The 20,131-nt window shown below is 38.2% G+C and overlaps 3 protein-coding genes across 6 annotated transcripts; 2 read left to right on the top strand and 1 right to left on the bottom strand.

The window, feature by feature from the left end:
• The first annotated feature begins 1,409 nt into the window (after positions 1–1,409).
• LOC112456096 (UPF0430 protein CG31712) lies at positions 1,410–7,166 on the top strand. Of its 4 annotated transcripts, none has more exons than XM_025018400.1 (6): positions 1,410–1,806; positions 2,078–2,221; positions 2,445–2,492; positions 2,766–3,027; positions 5,734–5,817; positions 5,894–7,166. In XM_025018400.1, the coding sequence occupies exons 1-6, from the start codon at positions 1,664–1,666 to the stop codon at positions 6,056–6,058; spliced, it is 846 nt and encodes a 281-aa protein (XP_024874168.1). In that variant the 5' UTR covers positions 1,410–1,663; the 3' UTR covers positions 6,059–7,166. The 4 variants fall into 4 exon arrangements, with proteins under 4 accessions (XP_024874168.1, XP_024874169.1, XP_024874170.1 ...); XM_025018401.1 differs by having other exon boundaries at positions 2,802–3,027; XM_025018402.1 differs by lacking the exon at positions 2,445–2,492.
• Positions 7,167–7,248: 82 nt separating this feature from the next.
• On the bottom strand, positions 7,249–15,900 carry LOC112456095 (tubulin glycylase 3A-like). Its single transcript, XM_025018399.1, has 22 exons — positions 15,534–15,900; positions 15,033–15,323; positions 14,736–14,948; positions 14,380–14,600; positions 13,980–14,107; positions 13,581–13,854; positions 13,282–13,495; positions 13,089–13,179; positions 12,624–12,794; positions 12,210–12,463; positions 11,940–12,133; positions 11,587–11,859; positions 11,309–11,503; positions 11,020–11,236; positions 9,348–9,481; positions 8,925–9,100; positions 8,718–8,856; positions 8,409–8,622; positions 8,224–8,314; positions 7,964–8,134; positions 7,642–7,898; positions 7,249–7,571 (listed from the first exon to the last, which is right to left on the bottom strand). The coding sequence occupies exons 2-22, from the start codon at positions 15,187–15,189 to the stop codon at positions 7,417–7,419; spliced, it is 3,939 nt and encodes a 1,312-aa protein (XP_024874167.1). The 5' UTR covers positions 15,190–15,323; positions 15,534–15,900; the 3' UTR covers positions 7,249–7,416.
• Positions 15,901–17,563: 1,663 nt separating this feature from the next.
• LOC112456211 (mannose-P-dolichol utilization defect 1 protein homolog) lies at positions 17,564–19,862 on the top strand. Its single transcript, XM_025018619.1, has 5 exons — positions 17,564–17,852; positions 18,218–18,283; positions 18,520–18,652; positions 18,742–18,946; positions 19,064–19,862. Exons 1-5 carry the CDS (start codon positions 17,765–17,767, stop codon positions 19,304–19,306), a joined length of 735 nt encoding a protein of 244 aa, XP_024874387.1. The 5' UTR covers positions 17,564–17,764; the 3' UTR covers positions 19,307–19,862.
• The last annotated feature ends 269 nt before the right edge of the window (positions 19,863–20,131 follow it).

Consider the following 20,131-nt stretch of genomic DNA (forward strand, 5'->3'; position numbering starts at 1 on the left):
GAGAGAGAGAGAGAGAAAGAGAGAGAGAGAGAGAGAGAGAGAGAAATTATGTGTATAAAATTCCCGGCGAAGGTTGTATAAGATGTAGCTAATATTTTTGTAGCGGCTATGATAGATTATTAGTAAAAATAAACCTCGAAATAAGCCCTTGTATCGAAATAAACACGTTACACACGTTACCTACGTTATGTTAGTTTTTAAACAATGGACCTCGCCGCATTTTCAACGCATGTCGACACAAACGATTAAAATTGTTGAAATAACGATAGAAAAAATGGTCTCGATAGCGTTTGTATTTTTAATATCCTAATATTTGCTCTAGCATTTTTTAAATACTCTCTCCCGATATTCATGCGCATTTTGAAGCAAGCTCGCTCCCTCGTTCGCGATTGCGACGAGCAAAGTGAGAATTCTCGTTAACGAGCATTCTCGTCTTTTTGGCGTTAACGCCAAACCCGCGATCGTTCTCTTTAATCACTTAACTCTTAATTGATTATTAATTCCGACGCTTAACGAGAGGTTCGAGCTATTTATTGAAGCGTCTTCCCGCGCGATTCACTTATTCGGAGTAGAAATCGAAACGGCAAGAGACGCGAATTCCGAGGTTATATCTCACTGCGACACGCGGCACAACGATTCTCTTAAGATTCGGATATATCGTGCTTCGAAACATTTATTTAATTCTCGTGCACAATTCAGTCAGCGATCACGGCGTACTACACGGAGACCCGAGACCCGCCAAATCATAGCCGGGAGAGTGATACGTACGCCGCGGTGTCGTCGGTATCGAACACGGCATTCGACGTTCATTTCACCCAGCGACGGCATTTCCCACTCGTTGCACTCGACACGAGAAAGAGCGGAATATTCGACGTATGTTCAGCTTGTAACACACACGCTCCGTAACCGGATTTCTTTTCGTTCGCGAGAAAGAAATTACACGAGCGACTACGTCTCGCACCGTCACGGTCGTTCAACGCTCGAACGCGATTGGCTCGCGAGTCGAGCCCCCAGATCCGGCCAATCACGTTCCGCCACTCCGAGCCGGCGACTCGGCGGCGCGACGCAGCGGCATACCAGACGCCATACTAGGCGGGACCGTTGAACGTTGAAACAGCGTACCTTCGAAGTCAGCGTGCAATCGATCGTTCTTGTCGGTGAGCGGCCTTGTTTTCTTCGATGTTCGGAGTACCGTACCTGCGGGAATCATTCGGTCATTCTCCCGGTAAATTTCGAATTGTGATCGTGATTTGTAAGTGATTTGCACTTTGCAGTTTCGTTGTGCATTCGCGGGCGCGGGGCGATATCTATTTCGTATCTATTCGTTAGGTGTCGCGAGGGCGCAGCTTGCAGCCGGTCGGAGCGCGTATTGGAGCGTCGGCTCTGGATTTAACTTGTACGTCGAAGCCAGCAGCCAGTCGAAGCATCGTGATTTAAAGATGGCCGCCAGTTAGTTGACTAGTTGAGTGTTGAGTGTGAGTAGTGCGCAACTGGACTGAACTGGAAGGTGTGGATTTGGATATCGTTCGTCTCGTCTCTCGCAACGGTGAATTCGCGTCAACTCGGATCCAAGACGGTAGGGCCGGCTCTCGGCGAAAAATCCAGCGAGATCGCGGCTGCATCCGGTAGTGGAAAGACGGTCGGGCAGGTCGGGCTCGGGGAGATGGGCCGGTCGCGTTCCCGATCGAAATCGCCGAGCAGACGGCGTCACAAGAGCAAGCACTCGCGCAAGCGGTCCAAGTCGCGCGAGAAGCACTCCAACAACAAATACTCGGAGAAGCCGAAGGAGCGTAGCTCCAAGTCCAGGTGCGTGTCTTTTTCGAGAGGCGAGTTCCACGCGCCGCTCCGCAGTTCGCACGTCCAAAGATCTCGATCTTGCTGCACGTGCGGCCATCTTGTCGCACGTCGCACGTCGCACCCCGTGTTCGTGACGATGGAAAAATAAATAAGAACATTGCAGATCCGCGAACTGTCGCGTATCTTTCTATGTCGTGCCGTAAACTTTCGGACGTTCAATTTAACGAACGATTAATCCAGGTTTTAGATACTAACGCTGCTCGTTTGGCCATTTGTTTAGAAAACGATCCCACTCTGCGTCGTCCAGCACTGGCTCGGATGTATCGGACGACGTGCATATCGTCAGTCACAAGAAACGCTCGTACAGGGACAGGGATCGAAAGATGGACGAGGTGGAAAGGCTAGCGGAAATGGAGCGACAAAGGTATGCTCGTTAAACGATAATGTTGACGATGTTCCCCTTGATAACCGGCATTAGGATTGGAAAAGAACAAGATTTTATTGATGTATCAATACGTTTCCCAAGCTTTTTTCTCCTCTCTTATGTTGCTTTTCCTCTCTCCTGCGTATCAAGTGGAACATGTGTATTTATTTTGCATAATCCAAATTTTTGTTATACGCTGTTTTTTTTATAATTATGTTGTCAGGAAAAAGAAAGAATTAATGAACAAAATCTTCACCACGAGCACGGTCGGGTAAGAATGTGTAATTATTTCATGGTGGTGGTTTATCTATTCAAAGCTCATCAGAGTTTACTGTAATACGTTTTTGCAAAAAGAAACATGCTTGATTTACGCAAGTATTAAATCTTTCGATAACATCTTTCTTTATCTCTATCACATTCTGTAAATTTCAATCGTTAATTCAAATAATTTATAGATTTTGAGAGAATTACAACTTTTAAAGTCTAATTAAGATTTGGCATGCTATTAAATTCACTTTTGTACAAGAAAATGATTCTGAAACAGAGCTCTGGAAGAAGATCGCTGCTTATCTGTCTGCAGACGTCAACGCGAGGTGGAACAAAAGATGGTGGAGGAAGAAGCCGCCAAACGTATAGAAGAACTTGTACAGAAGAGGGTAGAAGAGGAACTTGAGAAACGTAAAGAGGAAATTGATGCGGAGGTGCAAAGGCGGGTGGAAGAAGCCAAGAGGGCTATGGAGCGTCAAATGATGGAGGAGATGGAATGGAGACAAGCGAAACTACGTGAGGAGGAGAAACGAAGAGAGGTAAGATCTATCCATAGAAATATTGGTCAGTGATAGCCCAAGCGCTGTTGTGATCAGCAGAAAATAAATCTAGTATTCTTTTAGTGACTGTTTCAAAATCGAACCATACCTAGAAATGTATTTCCCCAAAGAATAACCGTAGTTGATATTATTTATATTATCGCGTAGAAATTTCAAAGGTACTATTATGTCACAGATTTGTAGAATATCAACTCTACTAGTAATTGATGAAGACATTCAGAAAATATATTGAAGCGTTATTGTAATGGTTAGGCCGGACCAAGTGCAATTTGTGGATCTTCTTGAATTTTTTAATATTTTGATGTCTTAAAACTACAGGATTTGCAAATTGTACTGTCCCTAGGAAAATATGCGAGATTGAGCTTGTAAAATCAATTCTGTTAGTTCTAATTTATGATCACAGCGTTTGGGCTAGAAGCATTGTGGTTCGCGATTGTATCATAAGAGATTAAGCGAAGAAACCACACTGCTTTGACTTCTCAACATCCACTGAGGTCGCGTTGTTGAGAAGCTGTACTTTATATTATTATGAAAGAAATGCTGCTACATAGGCGCATGTATCGGTTATTTATGATCAAATTGTTTGTACCATGTATATATATTTATATATCTCTGTACAACATTATAACCTTTTTCATCACACGATATCTGAGTTGACATTCGTGTCAACAATTCTAGAAATTGTGCTTAAACTGCTCTGATTTGTCTGGATCAGCAGTCTTCACTCGCAGTTTCTAAAATTGTTGTGTATGTTGGCGAGTCTACCTGTATCAGGCTTCTTATAAACTTACTCGAGCTAGTTAAAAAAAAGAAAATGTTCGCGTGTGTGACTGTCCACGTTATCACATCATACAGTCTTTAAGAGAGCAGAAAAGAGAAGATATTATTGAAAAAGTAACAATCCCAAACTTTGTAATTTATTGAACAAGAGAAGCTTTCCTTGAGTCTGAAATAAAGTTATTTTTATATGAAACCATAGGAAAGTAATATTCTTCCCTGAGAGCAGTTGTTACTGTCAGTTGAATCACTAGTAGTGATATATGATACGTTACTGATGCTGCATAAAACATCTATGTCGAGTACCATAAATAAGAAGAAATAAGTTTACGATTTACTGTTAATTTAGACTTTTTTTATTTAATTATGTTCATATAATTAGAGTTACGACGTGTTCGCAGATATACAGAAATGTATGAAAAAGTATCATTTTTCAATATGACTTAATCTTACATCATTATATCTTGCTTACAAAAAAAATATTTTAATTATATTTCTATCGAATATAAGTATACTATCTTTTGAATTCAAGAGAATTGATGCAATAATGCCCAATTAATTTCTGCGATATCATTAGATTCTTCAATTTTAATTTTTAATTTTGTCTAATAGTTATTACTTCGAAATACTGAATTATAGTAAAGCATCTTATTACTTAATTTGCGTATTAGGAAAATCTAATAGATTTGTCACAAACTTTCTTTTTATTTTATTTTGTTGACTAGGACTTTATTTGCTACTACATTTTTATGTCCCATGCACAATTATTTACTTTCACCTTTGAAAAGTCAAAACTCACTCGTCGACTGGACAACAATCCTGATTACAAATTTATTAGAGATTATACTCTCATTGCTTTGCACATTGGGTTTGCACCAAATATGTTATATCTCTACAAGTTTGGGAAAAAGTTTATTCGAAAGGGAGAAGTAGAGACTTTAAGGGGACAGAATTAGAATCCCATAGCGACAAAGCACGACCTAGCGATATATAGGTCACCTTCCTTACTGACTACCAACAGAAGATGCCGGTTTTTTACTCACTGCTGAATGATTCTCGATGAAGAAGGCATCCCCTACGCTTGGTGGCGTGAGCTTCATTCAGGTATTATCCAATTTATATATTCATAATTCATTTTATACCGATATTTTTATCATCGTTCTTTATTTCAACACTTTGTACCAGAGAGACCATATGCTAGGGTTCATTTTATAGATTCGCTAAACATTATTACCATAGGACACAACGAATTTCCATCGACAGGTCGGGCGGATGGCAACAACCATTCACATATGAATGTACCGTAGGGTATTAGTTTCTGAATTATTATATATACAGACCTCATTTAGAATTCTCGTCTACTTATAGATATGATGTTACAAATAACATTACACACACACACATACACACACACACTTATCACATTGAGTTTTTATTATGCACTTATCAGAACGTTGCAGTATCGCGTTTATGAAAGGGAAAATTGCAATTTCATGTACGTTCTTGCATGCACACTAATTTGTATAAAGTTGTAAGAAATTAATTTTTTCTCGTGTTAAGTAACATCCTAAATCATTGTATTTTCCTTTGGACAGTCTGAAAACAGAGAAACAGCGTTCGCTGGGATCTGAAAGGAATACATTTGACACAAAAAGAAGGAACTATGTTTAGACAAAACAAAACACACGTCTTCTGTCACTCTTTGTGATTATCTCTCTTGATAAGCCATCCTTTTTTCGAAATCCGATCTTAAAATTTCATACGTCCCAAACTTTCCTGCATAAAGGTTCTTAGGATGTGTAACACTAGGCTGTTGACATAGCAGCACTATGATTTCGAACGATGTAACAACAGATGGTGATCAACAACATCATTGCTTTGTGTAAACCTATTTTATTGTCATTGTAGGAGGAAGAGCGGAAGAAGCGTGAGGAACTAGAGAGGATTATGGAGGAGAACAACAGAAAGATAGAGGAGGCTCAGAAGAAATTGGTAGGTTGTCAATATTAATATAATTTACGAAATTTGCGTTCGAGATAATATGCGATTAATGCATGTTTAACCTCAGGCTGAGGAAAGATTGGCTATGGTTGAAGAACAACGGTTAATGGAAGAAGAAAGGCAAAAGATGAGGAAGGAACATGAAAAACGTGTTAAGGAGGAGCAAAAGAGGATCTTAGGCAAGAATAATTCAAGGCCTAAGTTATCCTTTACGCTAAAATCGGTTACGTAAGTTTAGTATTTGTATTGTTTCATGCAGTTTACATGTGATATGTACACGAAATCTTGTCAGTTTTCGTACTTGATTCGCGAGAACAGTTATTACAGACTGTATCTGTGTAGGTATATGGTATACCTATATAGGTACATAGATAAGTGCAGTAACATAAGATACAAAGCTCACCCTAATGTATTCAAAGCGATTGTTGAAATCAACAAGATCGAATTTTATTTAATTGTGATGACGATGGACTGCATCAAAATTAAATAATCAGTTCTTATCTTGTAAGATTTTAACACAGATACAGATGGGATTTCATGTTACGTGAGATTATGCTATCATCAATATGAGCGAATATAAATTTTTAATATACAAAATTATTGTAACGGTCATTAATGCTTTTAACTTATCAAACAACTTCGATTTTATACATCATACTTTTTCGTGTATTTGATTCGTTCTATCTGACGTAAGCATATTCTGACACATTTAGATGTGTTCCATGATTTATATATATGCGATTTGTACGTCGTAGGTATTACCCTCGCGATATAAAAATCGACTTTATTTCAATGAGATAAATCACATATATCACGTCAGATCATGTTGCAATAATAACAAATTGTTTATACTGTTAAATTGGCCGAATGACATTTATTATGGGAAATATGATTCCTCTTTTTCTAACAGTTGTTTTTTTTATGAACAACTTTAGAATATGTTAACGTATGTTAACAATGATTTTTTTGAAAGTACTGTAAAAACCGGATAGCTATTTTACAATTATATTATAACACTTTACACTATTTAAATAATCTACCATTATTTCGATCTGATACGGAATATGTTTATTCTACAAAACGATAAAATGGAACGATATGTTTTACGATTAAAAATCAAATTAAATAACATAATAATCTTGAAAATTACAAAACTGAGTGATTTTGTACGTGAATAATGGATCCACATCCATTGGAGCCATGGAGCGTGACATAATCCTATCTACGTTAACCGTGTAATGATGTGTACGCATTGTTCCGTAAAAAGAAAAACATTTTGTCTATATAGGATTGTATACCTACAACATTGTTACTTGTATCATAAACACGTTTTTAATAAATTACTGCTTTACGATTATTTTCCCACTTCATCGCGCGCTATGCAGGATCTAGTATTGAGAAAGGAGAACACAAATGTGCTTTTTTATACACGTACATGGCGATTTGCAACTTTGTTTATATGCTAATACGAAATTGCTTGCGTTACCGAGCAGATTATGATCGAGATTGAAACAGTTCTTTGCAAAATAGACTTTCTGACAGATGAATTTCGGCGATGTCACTTTAGATAGTCGTGTTACGTCAGAAATGTCACGATGATTTCGTAACGAATAAACCCTTGCCACGAATACCGAGACTCGTGCCTTGTCCCAAAATATTGATGCCGCAAAATGGATTGCGTTGCTTGTAAATACATTCGAATCTTCCGTAGGATGCTTTTTTATTTTTACGCCGATCTAATACCACTAAAGATTATAACGTATATAATATGATTTTTTTATATAATATATATTTTTATTTCTTTAATCAGCATACCTTTCATTGCATCTTCGATTACTTCCGGATAGAGCTTCGCGGTGACTTTGCTGCTTGGTGGATGTAATCGTGGATTGGTATTTATTTCCAACAGCCATACCGAAAAATCATCGGCCACTACGAAATCAGCACCGTACAATTGAAAGCTGTTCTTACGATTTACCATGTTATCCTGCGACGCCAGAAGTGCTCCTATTAGGTTTTGCTTTATTCCCGGTCTGATTGTCGTTTCCCAAGCCAACTCTTGACCGCGCGATCTAAATCAGTAATTAATTGATTAAGTAGTTTTTAAGTTCTAAGTAAGAGAAAGTATGACAAGTACTGAAGATAATCCCTGAAGTCTTGAAGATTCCAATGACGTTGCTCAGGTAAGTCGGAATTACATGTTGGTAATTTTCGGTACTTGAGCTGTACCGTCGTGTTGCACAAGTGAATGGACTCGTGAAAATTACCGAGGGTGAAATCTTTCGAAGCAAATCGTATTAAAATATCCCTAGTCAAGGTAACTTAAGTTATTAAAAGTTATTAAGTTATTAAATTTGTAGCATAAATTAATAAGATCAAGAAAAATGATAAATATACTTGTACATCCACACGACGAGAGGTTGTGTACTAGTTATCAGAAACCATTGCCTGATATCTATTTTTGTCTTATGAACAAGCAGTGGTCGTTCTGTAAATTATAATTGCAAATGTGACTAATAATGAATAATACCGCTTAAAACATCTTATTCTATATCCTACATCGCGTTAAATGCAAATGATACCTATGTATTTCTGCACGACATACGCGACACTTTCTTTCGCTGCTTGATTCACCTTGGCGAGAATATCAACCAAAGAACTCTGTAGAACAATTCCGCGTCCTGAACTATCGTCGCCTGGCTTTAAAATCCATATATTTCTTATACCATCGATCTTATTTTGTGGTCGGTACTTAATCATTGTTCTTACTATATCGCGCACAGATACTACAAGCTCCTACAAAATTCTTTAATTACAGTGTCCTTTTTCTTCAAATTTTTGTATATCAGAATATACTATTAGAAGAAGGAAACTACAATGTTTATACGTACATCTATGTCAACTTTATCGGTTTCTTTCAATAAAACACGCTTGTATATTATATCGTGATACCAATCTAAAAATTGGTGCCAAGCAGGAAGAGGTGTATCCTCATAATCTGTACGGTCTATGTCCTCATGTATTTGAATACTAAAAACATTTCGTATCAGTATTTATATAATGCACTGTTTTACAATGCGAATAATATTGTTTACAACCTTATATATTCTATACAGCGTTCCAAAGCGAAGGAAATTGCATTTACGGGGATTGTTCCATTTGGGGACCAGGTATTCTTCGGTCCTACCAAATTGGCGAGCAACGAGAACCATTTTAAAGTTCCGAAACACGCAGTGATGTAATAATCCTGTATGAACTCTTCCATTTGTGCTGACTATTCAAATTAATGTAAGGTATATATTAATATTTTAATATTATAATTCACACATATATGCACACACACACACATAATATATACGTACTTGATTGAAATTGTAGCATCGAGGAAACTGTATGTTTGATACACCGGCTTCGTAAAACCAATAGGCTTTTTCCAAATTGTTACACATGTCAACCTAAATATTTCGCTAACTTAAAATTAAAATATATTTTGCAATGCACACATTTAAGAATAAAATTACCTTGGACGTAAAATAGCTACCAGCGAATTTGTTCACTGTAGTCTTGTCGTCCGTTCTTATAATAGGTCTCTTGTTCGTATACCATATAAAATCCGCTGGAATCCGGAGCAATTTTTCTATTTGCTGTAAACCATCTAAAAAAAAAGACATTGACTTTCGAATTGATTTAATAACGATCATAAATAGAAATAAAAAAATACGCGGACCTTCGTACGCATTAGGAGCGATTGATATCATTTTCCTAATAGCTCTTTTCTCGATCCAACCTCTATCCGTCAACGGTTTCCTCAGAGCCGGAAACGTACCGCAAATCACGTAACATTTGTGCTCGTTTACGGCTTTCGTTAAAATTTTTAGTAGGAGATTTATTCTGGCTTCGTCATTTGTTACCAATTTTAAATAATCCGTCAATATTATGTTTCCGTCTTCTCGATTGCTCTCTTTGTCCTCTGCTCCTAACAATTCTTCGAGATCCTCGCGATTGCAACAGATCTCGGCATCCGCGGTTTTAATTGTCTCGGCCGCGCATTGCGAATTAATTTCCAACTTTGGAACCGTTAAAATCAATCGCACATCTTTTTCTCCGTTGCTTGCATTTTTTGGGCAAATCTACGAGTTTATGAAGCGACGATGCTAACAGTAAAGTAGATAAATCACGAAAATATGTAATAGATACATCTGTAATGAATTCTTTCGATGCCTGCCTATACCTGCCAACTTTCGAAATGTTTCTTGACCGTGCAATTTTTCGAGGATAAAGTTATCTGCCATTTAGATCGACTGTCTGCGCAAACTACCGAATTGTCACTGTCGCAATGCATTTTTTATGTTTAAAAATTCTGAAGTTGTAAAAATTACGCTTTTAGATTTTTAGTTTTTATTCAAATGTTCTTTTACATGCACGCGAAATTTAGTTTTCGGACTTGACAATTTACTGCTTCCGTTTTGCTCTTATCGATTATGTGTGACTCGATGACCTACATTCATATTACGCGAATCCTTTCTCACGACCAACAAGCGTCATCGCGATCGAAGATATATTGTGGCTGTGTTCCTTTATTCACTGCCAGTACTGAAAATCTATAGTTAGGTGACGCAAACTATATATTTTCAGCACTGCCAGTAAAAAAGGAACACGGGGTGTGTATTCGCAAATTTGTACAAGCTTTCTTAAAGAGATTCGTGTTTCATTCGATTAAAATTTTCCATTTGTCCTTGCGATACCTATATATCTGTTCAATGTCTTCTTTATTGACTCAGCTAAATATTTTTATATCGCAGGATTTTTTCTTTACTACGTGCATTTATGTCTTATAACGTGTTTCTTTCTTCTTGTATTATCTTCCAAAATCGAATGCATTAACATTGACAAAAGCTTTACTTGTTCATGGGAATATCTCATGATTCTCAGACTGGAAATTTTGCGAGTAATATAAATTTAAATTTAAATTGTTGGAATCGGAATTGCGTAGTGAAGTTATCTTGATAGTTTAAAAAATTGTTTTTTGTATTGATGGAAGTAAAACGATTTTCAGCTTCAGATTTATAATTGTAACATTTATTAGTTGTATACATATATCACTTGTAGATAGAATTGAAGAATTAATCAACAGTAAAGAGAAAAGTGACGAGCAACGAGTGACTGACAGGCTTTTTGATTATTTGGTCAGGCTCAAACCGACAGCATACATATCGGAGATGTCTGTTAGAATTTTATTTTTTTTATGCGTTTGTTTTTTCGGGAAGCTGCGGCTCTTGCTCTTCGTTGTCGACACGGGAGTGACTTTCGGTGTTGACGTAAGTAGGGATGGCAGTGGCGGTACTTCCGGCCGGATAGTCACGTTTCTTTTGTACTTTTTTACGGCATCTCGCATCGCAGATTTGATGATCTGTTAAAGAAACAGGGGAAAAAGGATTTTTTGCTAAGGATTTAGTGACAAAGAATTTGTATGAATATTAACCTTATCTTCATTTTTTCTCGACGATTTCTCAGATTTAGTCGCCATATTCGTCGATTGTTCCTGAAGAGCCATAATCTTTGAGATCAACGTTTGTCTCGGAGATGTATCCAGTTTGCTGCCCGCAGTGACCGTGCGTAACTTTCGTGCCGGTTTATGCGAAGATTTTTTCTCGTTATTCGAAGATTTAGTGTGATTCTACATAATAGAATATACATTAATAGCAAACTGAATAATCATCGATTTTCGAGATGGCAGCGTTTCTTCTAAATTATAATTACCTGGACGTTAGTTTTAGATGGAGTTGGTGACTTTGTCTTGATAATAGATGTTGTACATGCTGAAGTACTCTTTGTCACGGTTTCCGCTTTCTCATCGGAAATGGATGCCTTCGAAGGCTTTGCCGGTGCAGTCGCCGGAAGTGCTGGTCTCGACTTGGGCGAATCTGTATTATAATAAGAGTACAATTCTTGATCGAGCTGGATCTCCAGTTCCTCGATGAGATCGACGATTACTGGCCCGATGTTACTATGTACCATCGACTTCTTTTTCGTCTGACGATAGATAAATAAAATATTATTGATAATCGATCCAACTGGCACGTTAGATTATTTCTTATCTTTGCCTAACTCACCATTGGAGACCTTGCGACTAGGCTGGATTTGGAATCCTGATACAGACTTGATTTCTTCTCACAGGTGGTGATACGAGTACCCTGAAGCGAAAGAGCTGCGCCTAAATACGGCTGGCAGCTCGGCATTCTCTGCTTATATGCTAACTCAAAATCTCCAGTATTTGCATTTTTATCTTCTCGAAAGTCTACCACGACTGTACCAGCGAAAATACAATTTCTGCCATAATTGTGTAATAATATGGAAGATAGTAATGATAGATTGTTAATTACCTTTAATGGTATCTTCCATCACTTGTCGACACAATCGCGTAGTAACACTAGTGGAGTAGCTCATGTCTGGATGACTGTTGATCTCGATCAGCCATACGGAAAAATCTTCCATGACCATAAAGTCGGCGCCGTACAGTTCGAAACTATTCTTTCGTCGGTCCATGGCCTCTTGACTGGCCAATAACGAGCCCACAAGGCCTTGTTTCATTCCCGGGTATATCAGATCGTCCCATGCATCACTGTGACCCTGAGATCTGAAGAATTTTTATGAGAATTATTTTTCTTGCACATTGCTTTATTAGAAACAAAACATGCATAAATAGTATTTATAATTACATAAGTATTTATAATTACATAGAAATTTTAAAGAAATACACGAGTGATTCTTTATATATGATGTGACGTAAATCATACTTGAGGAATTCCTTGAATGTCGTGGCGTCCCACATATTGTCCGCGGGTAGAGCAGAGTCCCTGTCGCCACAGTTATTGTATTTGCATTGAATCGCGTTATTGCACAGGTGAATCGACTCATGGAAGTCATCCAGACTGAACTTTTGCGAGCAAAAACGAAGGTAGCTTTCTCTGTAAACAAGTAATAAGCTCGAAGTCTCTCTACCTTGACTGTTATTTTATTAGCGATAATTAAATGCAGATAGCACTGTGTTGTGTGTGTACTGTCTGGATATTTATATCAGCAAGTTTGTGATTGCTAGGGAACAGGATCGCGCGTTTTGATGTCAGCGAGGCATAAATTGATTATTCTACTTTTGAAACTATTATTATTTCTTAGCCGAGTCTTGGCTTAATTGTTCTGGCGTGAGCGATGTTATGAAATGTCGTGACTTAAAACAAAACATTCTTGATATATTTGCATACTTATACATCCAGAGAGTTAAAGGTTGAGCGCACGTCACGATGAACCATTGACGTATGTCGAATTTTGTATTGTGAATCAGTAATGGCCGTTCTAGGAGATATAATCAGATTATTTTTAACCAAATCGAAACAAAAACAAACACCTGTGTTAATCAGCTAGCGTTTTCCGTTAATTATTAATCTGAAAGTTTACCGATATATTTCTGCACGACATATCGCGTGTCCGGTTTGCCTGTTGGGTTTACTTTCGCTACTACGTCCTCCAGCTTGTTCATCAGAACAATACCGCGTCCCCGGCTCTTGTTCCCAGGTTTCAAGATCCACATGTTCAATATGCCGTCCATATCTATCTGTGGCCAATACTTCCTCATCTTCTTTAATATATGCTTCGAAGCTAGGACATATTTCTGTTGACAAGCACGACATATTTTCAAGTGGTAAAAAATACGCTTATAAGTGAAGAAGAAAAGATTGTGCTTGTAGATATCTCACGTTGAAGGGCACGTTGGTGCGGACAAAGAGAGCTTGACCGCGAACAATCTGGTAGTACCAGGTGATAAATTGGTCCCACTGGTGAGACCAAACCTTCTCAGCCTCCTGATCAATGTCCTCGTGCGATTGGGCGCTAATATAGTCGCTACATCTCTTAATTGCGAAGTCGAGAGCCTTGAGAGGCACTGTGCCGGTTGGTGAACGCACGGCGTCTTCGTCCTCGGCGTTGACCTTGTCCACCAACCATTTCAAGAGACTCAGACAGCCTGTGAGTCTAATGAAACATCTCTTTTATTATCAGCAATTATATTAAGTATATTAAACGTTCCTGAGATCGGCCATGTAATGTACAATTAATACAATTTCCTTTTTTTTTTAAGGCAACTCAAAGGCTCTCACCGAAAGTCCTCGACGAAGGCGTGCATCTGATCGCCCTGGCATATGTTGTAGCAACGCGGAAACAAAGTGTTAGCCACTCCAGCTTCATAATACCAGTGCATTTGCCTGACGCTTGAACACAAGCCCACCTGAATAATTGATTTTCGAAGAAGTACATGCAGCTTTACTCCTAACGATTCGTCGTCACGCTCGTGAAAAGCGTGCACTCTAGTCAATCTCGCTACATCTTATCTAAACATCTTTATGCTTTACAAAAGCAATTTTATAAAAGTCAGGCTCGCCAAATTAAAAAAAAATTATTCACAATTAGTTTCTTGCGACGAAATAATTGTTCCGCATTATGCCGGAACTGAAAATTTATATTTATGAGAGTTACAGGTATTTGATGCACCGACGATACCTTGGATGTAAAGCCAGCTCGACAATATCGATTGAACACAGTAGTTTTGTTATCTTGGGCAGGCCATCCGGGCCAGTCAGACCCAGTGTTCCACAGAAAGTCGACGGTGTGATTGGTGAGCATCTTTGATATCAATAGACGTTCGCTTTGCTGATCCTTCAGATCGCCGATACCAGCCAGTAGATATACCGGGCTGGAATCGACGCCGACATGCTGATCGCCTGAAATCATTGTTATCTTCGAAAACGTAAAGTACAAATTGCAACGTAGAAGAATGTTACATTTTATTGTATATATAAAAAAAAGCAGAGTGATACATTGGAGTAATTATGAAGTTGGTACGCGTGATTTATTACCGCCACTGTTTCTGCGATAAAATTTCTCACACCATCCTCGTTTCAACATGCAATCGCGAATGACCCGTGACTTGCCGTAAATCATAAAAGTATGATGGGCAGCTATAGCGTCCTTCACGGTTTGCTTGATACGCAAAAATCGTTCGTGAAGGGTCGGTTCTAAAGGCAGTTCTAAAGACGGTTCGGTTTTATTTTCCGGGCAGTTTGGTTTCTCTTTAAAGAAAATTACGAGCGACATACGATTATAATATATACAAGTTATATATGCACACTTAAGTAATTACGAATATTTCAAACCTTCGAGAGATTTGGTATCACAATTTGTCGCATCCGTCTTTGTCACCACTTCCTCTCCGGGATTTTCATCTTCGTTCTCGATATTTTCTTTTTTGTCCTTCTTATCCTCGCTTGAACTTTCCAGATTTGAAGAGGATGATTCATCCTTGGCATTCATGTAGCGGGTCTAAGAACCGCAAAGCTTTTCCGCGCAAATGCGTTTCGTTAATTTTCATATGTTCTTCATCGCTCCGATAGATTTCAGCAAGAAGGAAGCGTGCTCGAAGGAAACGCCGTTATTTTAATCTGAAACTATTTTCGCGAATATGCTTTAATTAAATCGGATCTGAAGATTACTGCTATAAGATACATATTATTACTAAAAATTATCTTAATATTTAATGCAGATGCAGAACATAATTCCTGGAAACAGAACTTGAGGCGAACGACGCGAGAGTGAAGAACGTGTTTTCGATAAAACTTGGTTGCATATGACGAAATTCAATGCGCCACTTCTGATACCTGTTGAATCTTCGATGCTCTCCAGATGATGAATACATCCTTCGCAGATACCAAAGAGTAAATGTATTCGCGCAAAACCGATTAACAACCGTGGCTTCGGAGGATCAAGTGGAGAACCAACGCGACGGACTATTCGGACGAAGATGAAAAACATGCCCGGATGGAAGTGGAGGCAAGACTGAACGACGAGGACGTAGACAAACGCGAGTCAGGTGGTAGAATCTGATATTTCGCAGGCGCGCGCCCCAGGGGTGTTTTAAGGCGCCCCTTATAGAAGCAATAAGATTGCGCTGATGATTCTGATACCCCGCCGCGTTATCGACGAAATCGTTTAATGGAACCTCTCTTGTTCTTCCCTCGAGTCATTAAAAAGGAGCCAATCAGCCCAGACTAATCTGGGAAAAGTTCGATTCATAAGAAACTTTTCTATATCTTCGTTGCGCTATCTTATATTGCGGTAAACAAAATCTTTATAAAATTGCTTCATCCATTCTTTTTTTTTGTAAAATAATGGTTCTAATGTACCAAAGATTAATTGTTATTTAAGGGCAGTTTCGACGAAAGTGAAAGACAGTTCCCGAAGATGGTTTTCGATAAGACATGCTCTCGAGTATCTTATCTTCTAATTGTTACGTTGAGGATGCACACGATGAACAAGTATCAGGTAAAACGCTCGCGTTAACCTGGGCAATGAGGGAAAACGAAACGTTCCTGGACACGTGAGGCGCGCGGGTGGTGGTTGAGCGCAACGAAGAGCGTACCAGGCACTTCCGCATACCCCCGCTGCACGACCCCTGCACGACGTTCGTTGGAATATAGGCGAGAGAGGAAGTCAAAGCAATCACGTGGTTAATGAGACCACACTCTATTCCTCGACTTTGCATGTACTCTGACCCACTTACACGGCTGCATCCTCATGGTCGCGTGGAGAAGTCGCGGCAGGTGGTAGCCTGATGAATCGTTCGCTCGGCCTGGTATTGCTAATTACGGAGAGGGTCGAGGGGGGGGGATAAGCTTTCGATCTCTCTTTGATAACCAGTCTATTTTCGGCAACGGCCGAATTCCGTCTCTGATGCCAAATTCGGCGTTGATCGCGTGCGAGATAAGGGGACGCGCGCGCGCGGCGTTGAGCTTTAATGATACTCCGAGATTTTGGGGGATTTGTCTAACGAAATATTAATAGAATGGAGAAACGCGATTGACCCGCGTGACTGACATGTCTCTGTCGCTGACAGACGGAGAACAGCGAAAGATGAAGTTGGCGATTCCGAGAAGCGCGATGATAATCGAGAATGAATATGTATGTTTATACACATACTTACGAATAAATTTTTATCAAATAATTCCCGTAAAATGATGTTATATATACGCGAAAGAAAGAGAGAATAAGTCAGAAGTTACTGCAAATTTGAAAGTTTTATGTATGTCGTATCGTTATACGAAGATCTTTATTACCTAAACTTTTTTTCTATAATTTCTTTCAAATTTTACGACCTTATGCCACCGAGATACTATCTGTCTGTTTCTTATTTAACTTGCAAGTATTATTTGTACCGAGCGAATGTCAAGGTTGCGCGACCTTTAGCGATCGGTAAGTGTCCTTTAATTCTCGCCGTGCATTCTTCGTGCTTGTTTTTTTATATTTATAATTTCAGCCTTGTTCTTCAAAGTTAACTCCTACGAATACAATTAAAGGAATTAAATTAACGGCAATTAAGCAATCGGATAACTCTATTGGACATTCTCGATTTCATATATATAGATATGGAACTCGCATACGGAGCTTATAGTTTTTTCTTTCTATTTAAAATGCAAGGCGTCTTTGCGTCGTCATTACTGACAATAATATCTAATATTCTTGTCAGTTCAATGTATATTAGTTTAATATTTGTGAATTGTAATTTTATTTTTGATCGCGATTTTTAATAATGTTCCAGCGACGGCTCCGCCGGCATCTCTCACATTACCATCCGTAGGGCCGTTCAAAGTTTGTACCAAATAGTTGCTGAACGCCGCTACTGCGTCGCGAAGGACGCGAAGGCTAACCTGGCCAACGTGAGTTGGCACGCGTTTGTAATTGTAAGGAGGTTTTTGCCGTTATCGCCGGTTATTTAACGATTACGGAAAACAGGTCTCGGCTCGTGAGTCGTCTGTGAGCCTTCCGTTACATTCCATGTGCATTTACACCGTGAGATAGTACGGTCGATGAATACGGAGCAAGTCCTGGCAATATGGAGCAATATATCAGAAAAGCGGCGTTATTTGTGTTTACTCGGGAGTGCATAAAGGAGTACTTCGACAAATTTAATTTTTTTCACGGTACGTTCGCCTCGATAACATTACAACTTTATCATGAGCTTTTAACTCCACACGTGACATTTTGTTCCCAACATGAGAGGAGGAATGTGCCCGGCATTTAAAATTAAAAAAAATATATATATAAATAATACTTGGGTTTGCGTATTTGACTAATTAATCGTGTTATTATTAAAAGTCGAACCGTCTGTGTTGTATATGTAGCCTTAGGATTTGTTGCATAATGTTCTATTATTTTTTTATACTTGACAAGCTTAATATTTGTCGGTAACTTGTCAGGAAATTATTGAGATTAAAAATGAATTTTTTAATAAGCTAGCGTATACAATCAATGCTGGTAAAACATGATTGTCTTGAAAATGTTTCAGTGGGATGCTTCAAGGCGACGTTGAGCAAAGTTTTAGGATTGGGCATCATCGGAGGTTCTTTGCTGGGTTAGTAGATTATTTCTAGGACAAAGATATCCACTTAATTGCATCGTGAGAATATATAAAGCATTTTACTTGAAAACTGTAATCTTATGTAATTATCATAGTAAATTGTATTGCAGCCTTATATTAATGCAAGTGCGATTCAGTAGCTACTTTGAATAGTAAACATAGTGTCTTATCTAAATAATATTCTTATCTCATACATGAATTATCTAAATATACTCTTATTTTCTTTTTAGTGAAGATACCTCAAATTGTGAAAATCCTACAAAATAAAAGTGGCGAGGGAATCAATATTTTCAGCGTATTGTTGGATTTATTCGCTATCACCGCGATGTCTTCCTACAGTTTCAGCAGTAGATTTCCATTTAGGTAAATAAATAATTCATTGAACACAAAGCGTGTCACCGTACAAAAGTCTGTTGTTATACAAATTTATTTATTGTTGGTATTAATTTCAGTGCCTGGGGAGATGGAGTATTTTTAGGAGTTCAGACTTTGATCATCGCGGTTCTAGTAATGCACTATAATGGAGAGACAGCAAAAGCAACTGCATTCCTGTCCGCTTATATAGCAGTGATTTTTGCAGCTAATAGTGGACTAACGCCTATCCATGTTCTCTGGGCATGCCAAGCAGTGAATATACCCATTGTTCTTATAAGTAAGGTACGTAATTTAACTACCTATTCTTGAGAACATCTATACTAGCTATTCTTATCTCGCAAATATATGCAAGATAAATATGTTGCAAATATATTAATCTACGTTTTTATGGGATTACAGTTTATACAAGCCTATACAAATTATACCAATGGAAATACTGGCCAGTTATCGGCGGTAACATGTTTCATGCTCTTCTTCGGTTCTCTCGCGAGAATTTTTACTTCCATTCAAGAAACGGGTGATACAACTATGATAACGATGTACGTGTGTTCCACTCTGGCAAACGGTATGATAGTGGCGCAGCTTCTTTACTACTGGAACGTGGACGTAAAGAGCAAAGGAAAGATCAAGAAGAAGAGCTAGAGCGAAGGAAATAGGAATGTTTATAGCGCGCGATTGATAATCTACATAAGCCAACAATGTAAAATAACGCGTGGCTGTATAAAACTTTGCATGAATGATATTTTACGAAGACAACAACGTGATGCTGAAGAAAAAATGCTTGGAAATCATTTTCCATAAGAAATAAACTTTTGAGAAAATTTGCAGGAATAATACCTAATATTATAGATAATTTGGAACTGTAATAGTTATAATATTACTTTGCAGCCTGGAAGTGAACGTGGGAATAATGTTGGGGGGATAATTTTTATTAAAAGATAAGAAATGACAATATGTTATAAAATCTCATTTATTATGTATACACAAGTAGATAAGACTAGATTATCGTTGAATGCATTACCTCGGCATGGTTATTATAAATTTTTCCAACATAAAACGAGAACGTTTTTTTTTAGTTATTTTACAAGTTGTAAAATAAAAGGTATTTTGTACATCTGCGTAATAATTTGTTATTGCAAGTTCTCAATATGTATTATCACGCGCATCATTTATATATATTAAATTATTATATTGTTGATATGTGACTTATTCCATCCCAACTGCAGTTAACTTCGTATCGTGCAATCTGCAAGAGAAATCATATGTCAAATACTCCAACTCTTATATTTTAAATTAAAAAAAAATAAAATTTATCTCTATCTTTGAAGTAACATGTGAAAAATCGTTTTACATTACAAAAACTACTTTGTCATGCGGGGCGCGGCACGCTTATATAGGCGCGCGCGCGCGGCTGGGCTGGCTGGCGATCGATAAAAGTAGTTGAGCGCTGCGCATGCGCCACGCGAT

The sequence above is a fragment of the Temnothorax curvispinosus genome, unplaced genomic scaffold, assembly GCF_003070985.1.
Source record: "Temnothorax curvispinosus isolate PA1 unplaced genomic scaffold, ASM307098v1 QBEX01006657.1, whole genome shotgun sequence".
In the NCBI taxonomy this organism is placed as follows: Eukaryota; Metazoa; Arthropoda; class Insecta; order Hymenoptera; family Formicidae; genus Temnothorax; species Temnothorax curvispinosus.

Coding starts and splice junctions, on each gene's coding strand:
- LOC112456096 (XM_025018400.1), top strand. CDS start 1,664: ATGGGCCGGTCGCGTTCCCGATCGAAATCGCCGAGCAGACGGCGTCAC. Junction 1,807..2,077: donor GAGCGTAGCTCCAAGTCCAG/GTGCGTGTCTTT, acceptor CCATTTGTTTAG/AAAACGATCCCACTCTGCGT. Junction 3,028..5,733: donor AGGAGGAGAAACGAAGAGAG/GTAAGATCTATC, acceptor TTGTCATTGTAG/GAGGAAGAGCGGAAGAAGCG.
- LOC112456095 (XM_025018399.1), bottom strand. CDS start 15,189: ATGAATGCCAAGGATGAATCATCCTCTTCAAATCTGGAAAGTTCAAGC. Junction 14,108..14,379: donor GAGCTGGCTTTACATCCAAG/GTATCGTCGGTG, acceptor TCAATTATTCAG/GTGGGCTTGTGTTCAAGCGT. Junction 11,237..11,308: donor CGAGAAAAAATGAAGATAAG/GTTAATATTCAT, acceptor TTTCTTTAACAG/ATCATCAAATCTGCGATGCG.
- LOC112456211 (XM_025018619.1), top strand. CDS start 17,765: ATGGAGCAATATATCAGAAAAGCGGCGTTATTTGTGTTTACTCGGGAG. Junction 18,653..18,741: donor AGCAGTAGATTTCCATTTAG/GTAAATAAATAA, acceptor TATTAATTTCAG/TGCCTGGGGAGATGGAGTAT. Junction 18,947..19,063: donor CCATTGTTCTTATAAGTAAG/GTACGTAATTTA, acceptor ATGGGATTACAG/TTTATACAAGCCTATACAAA.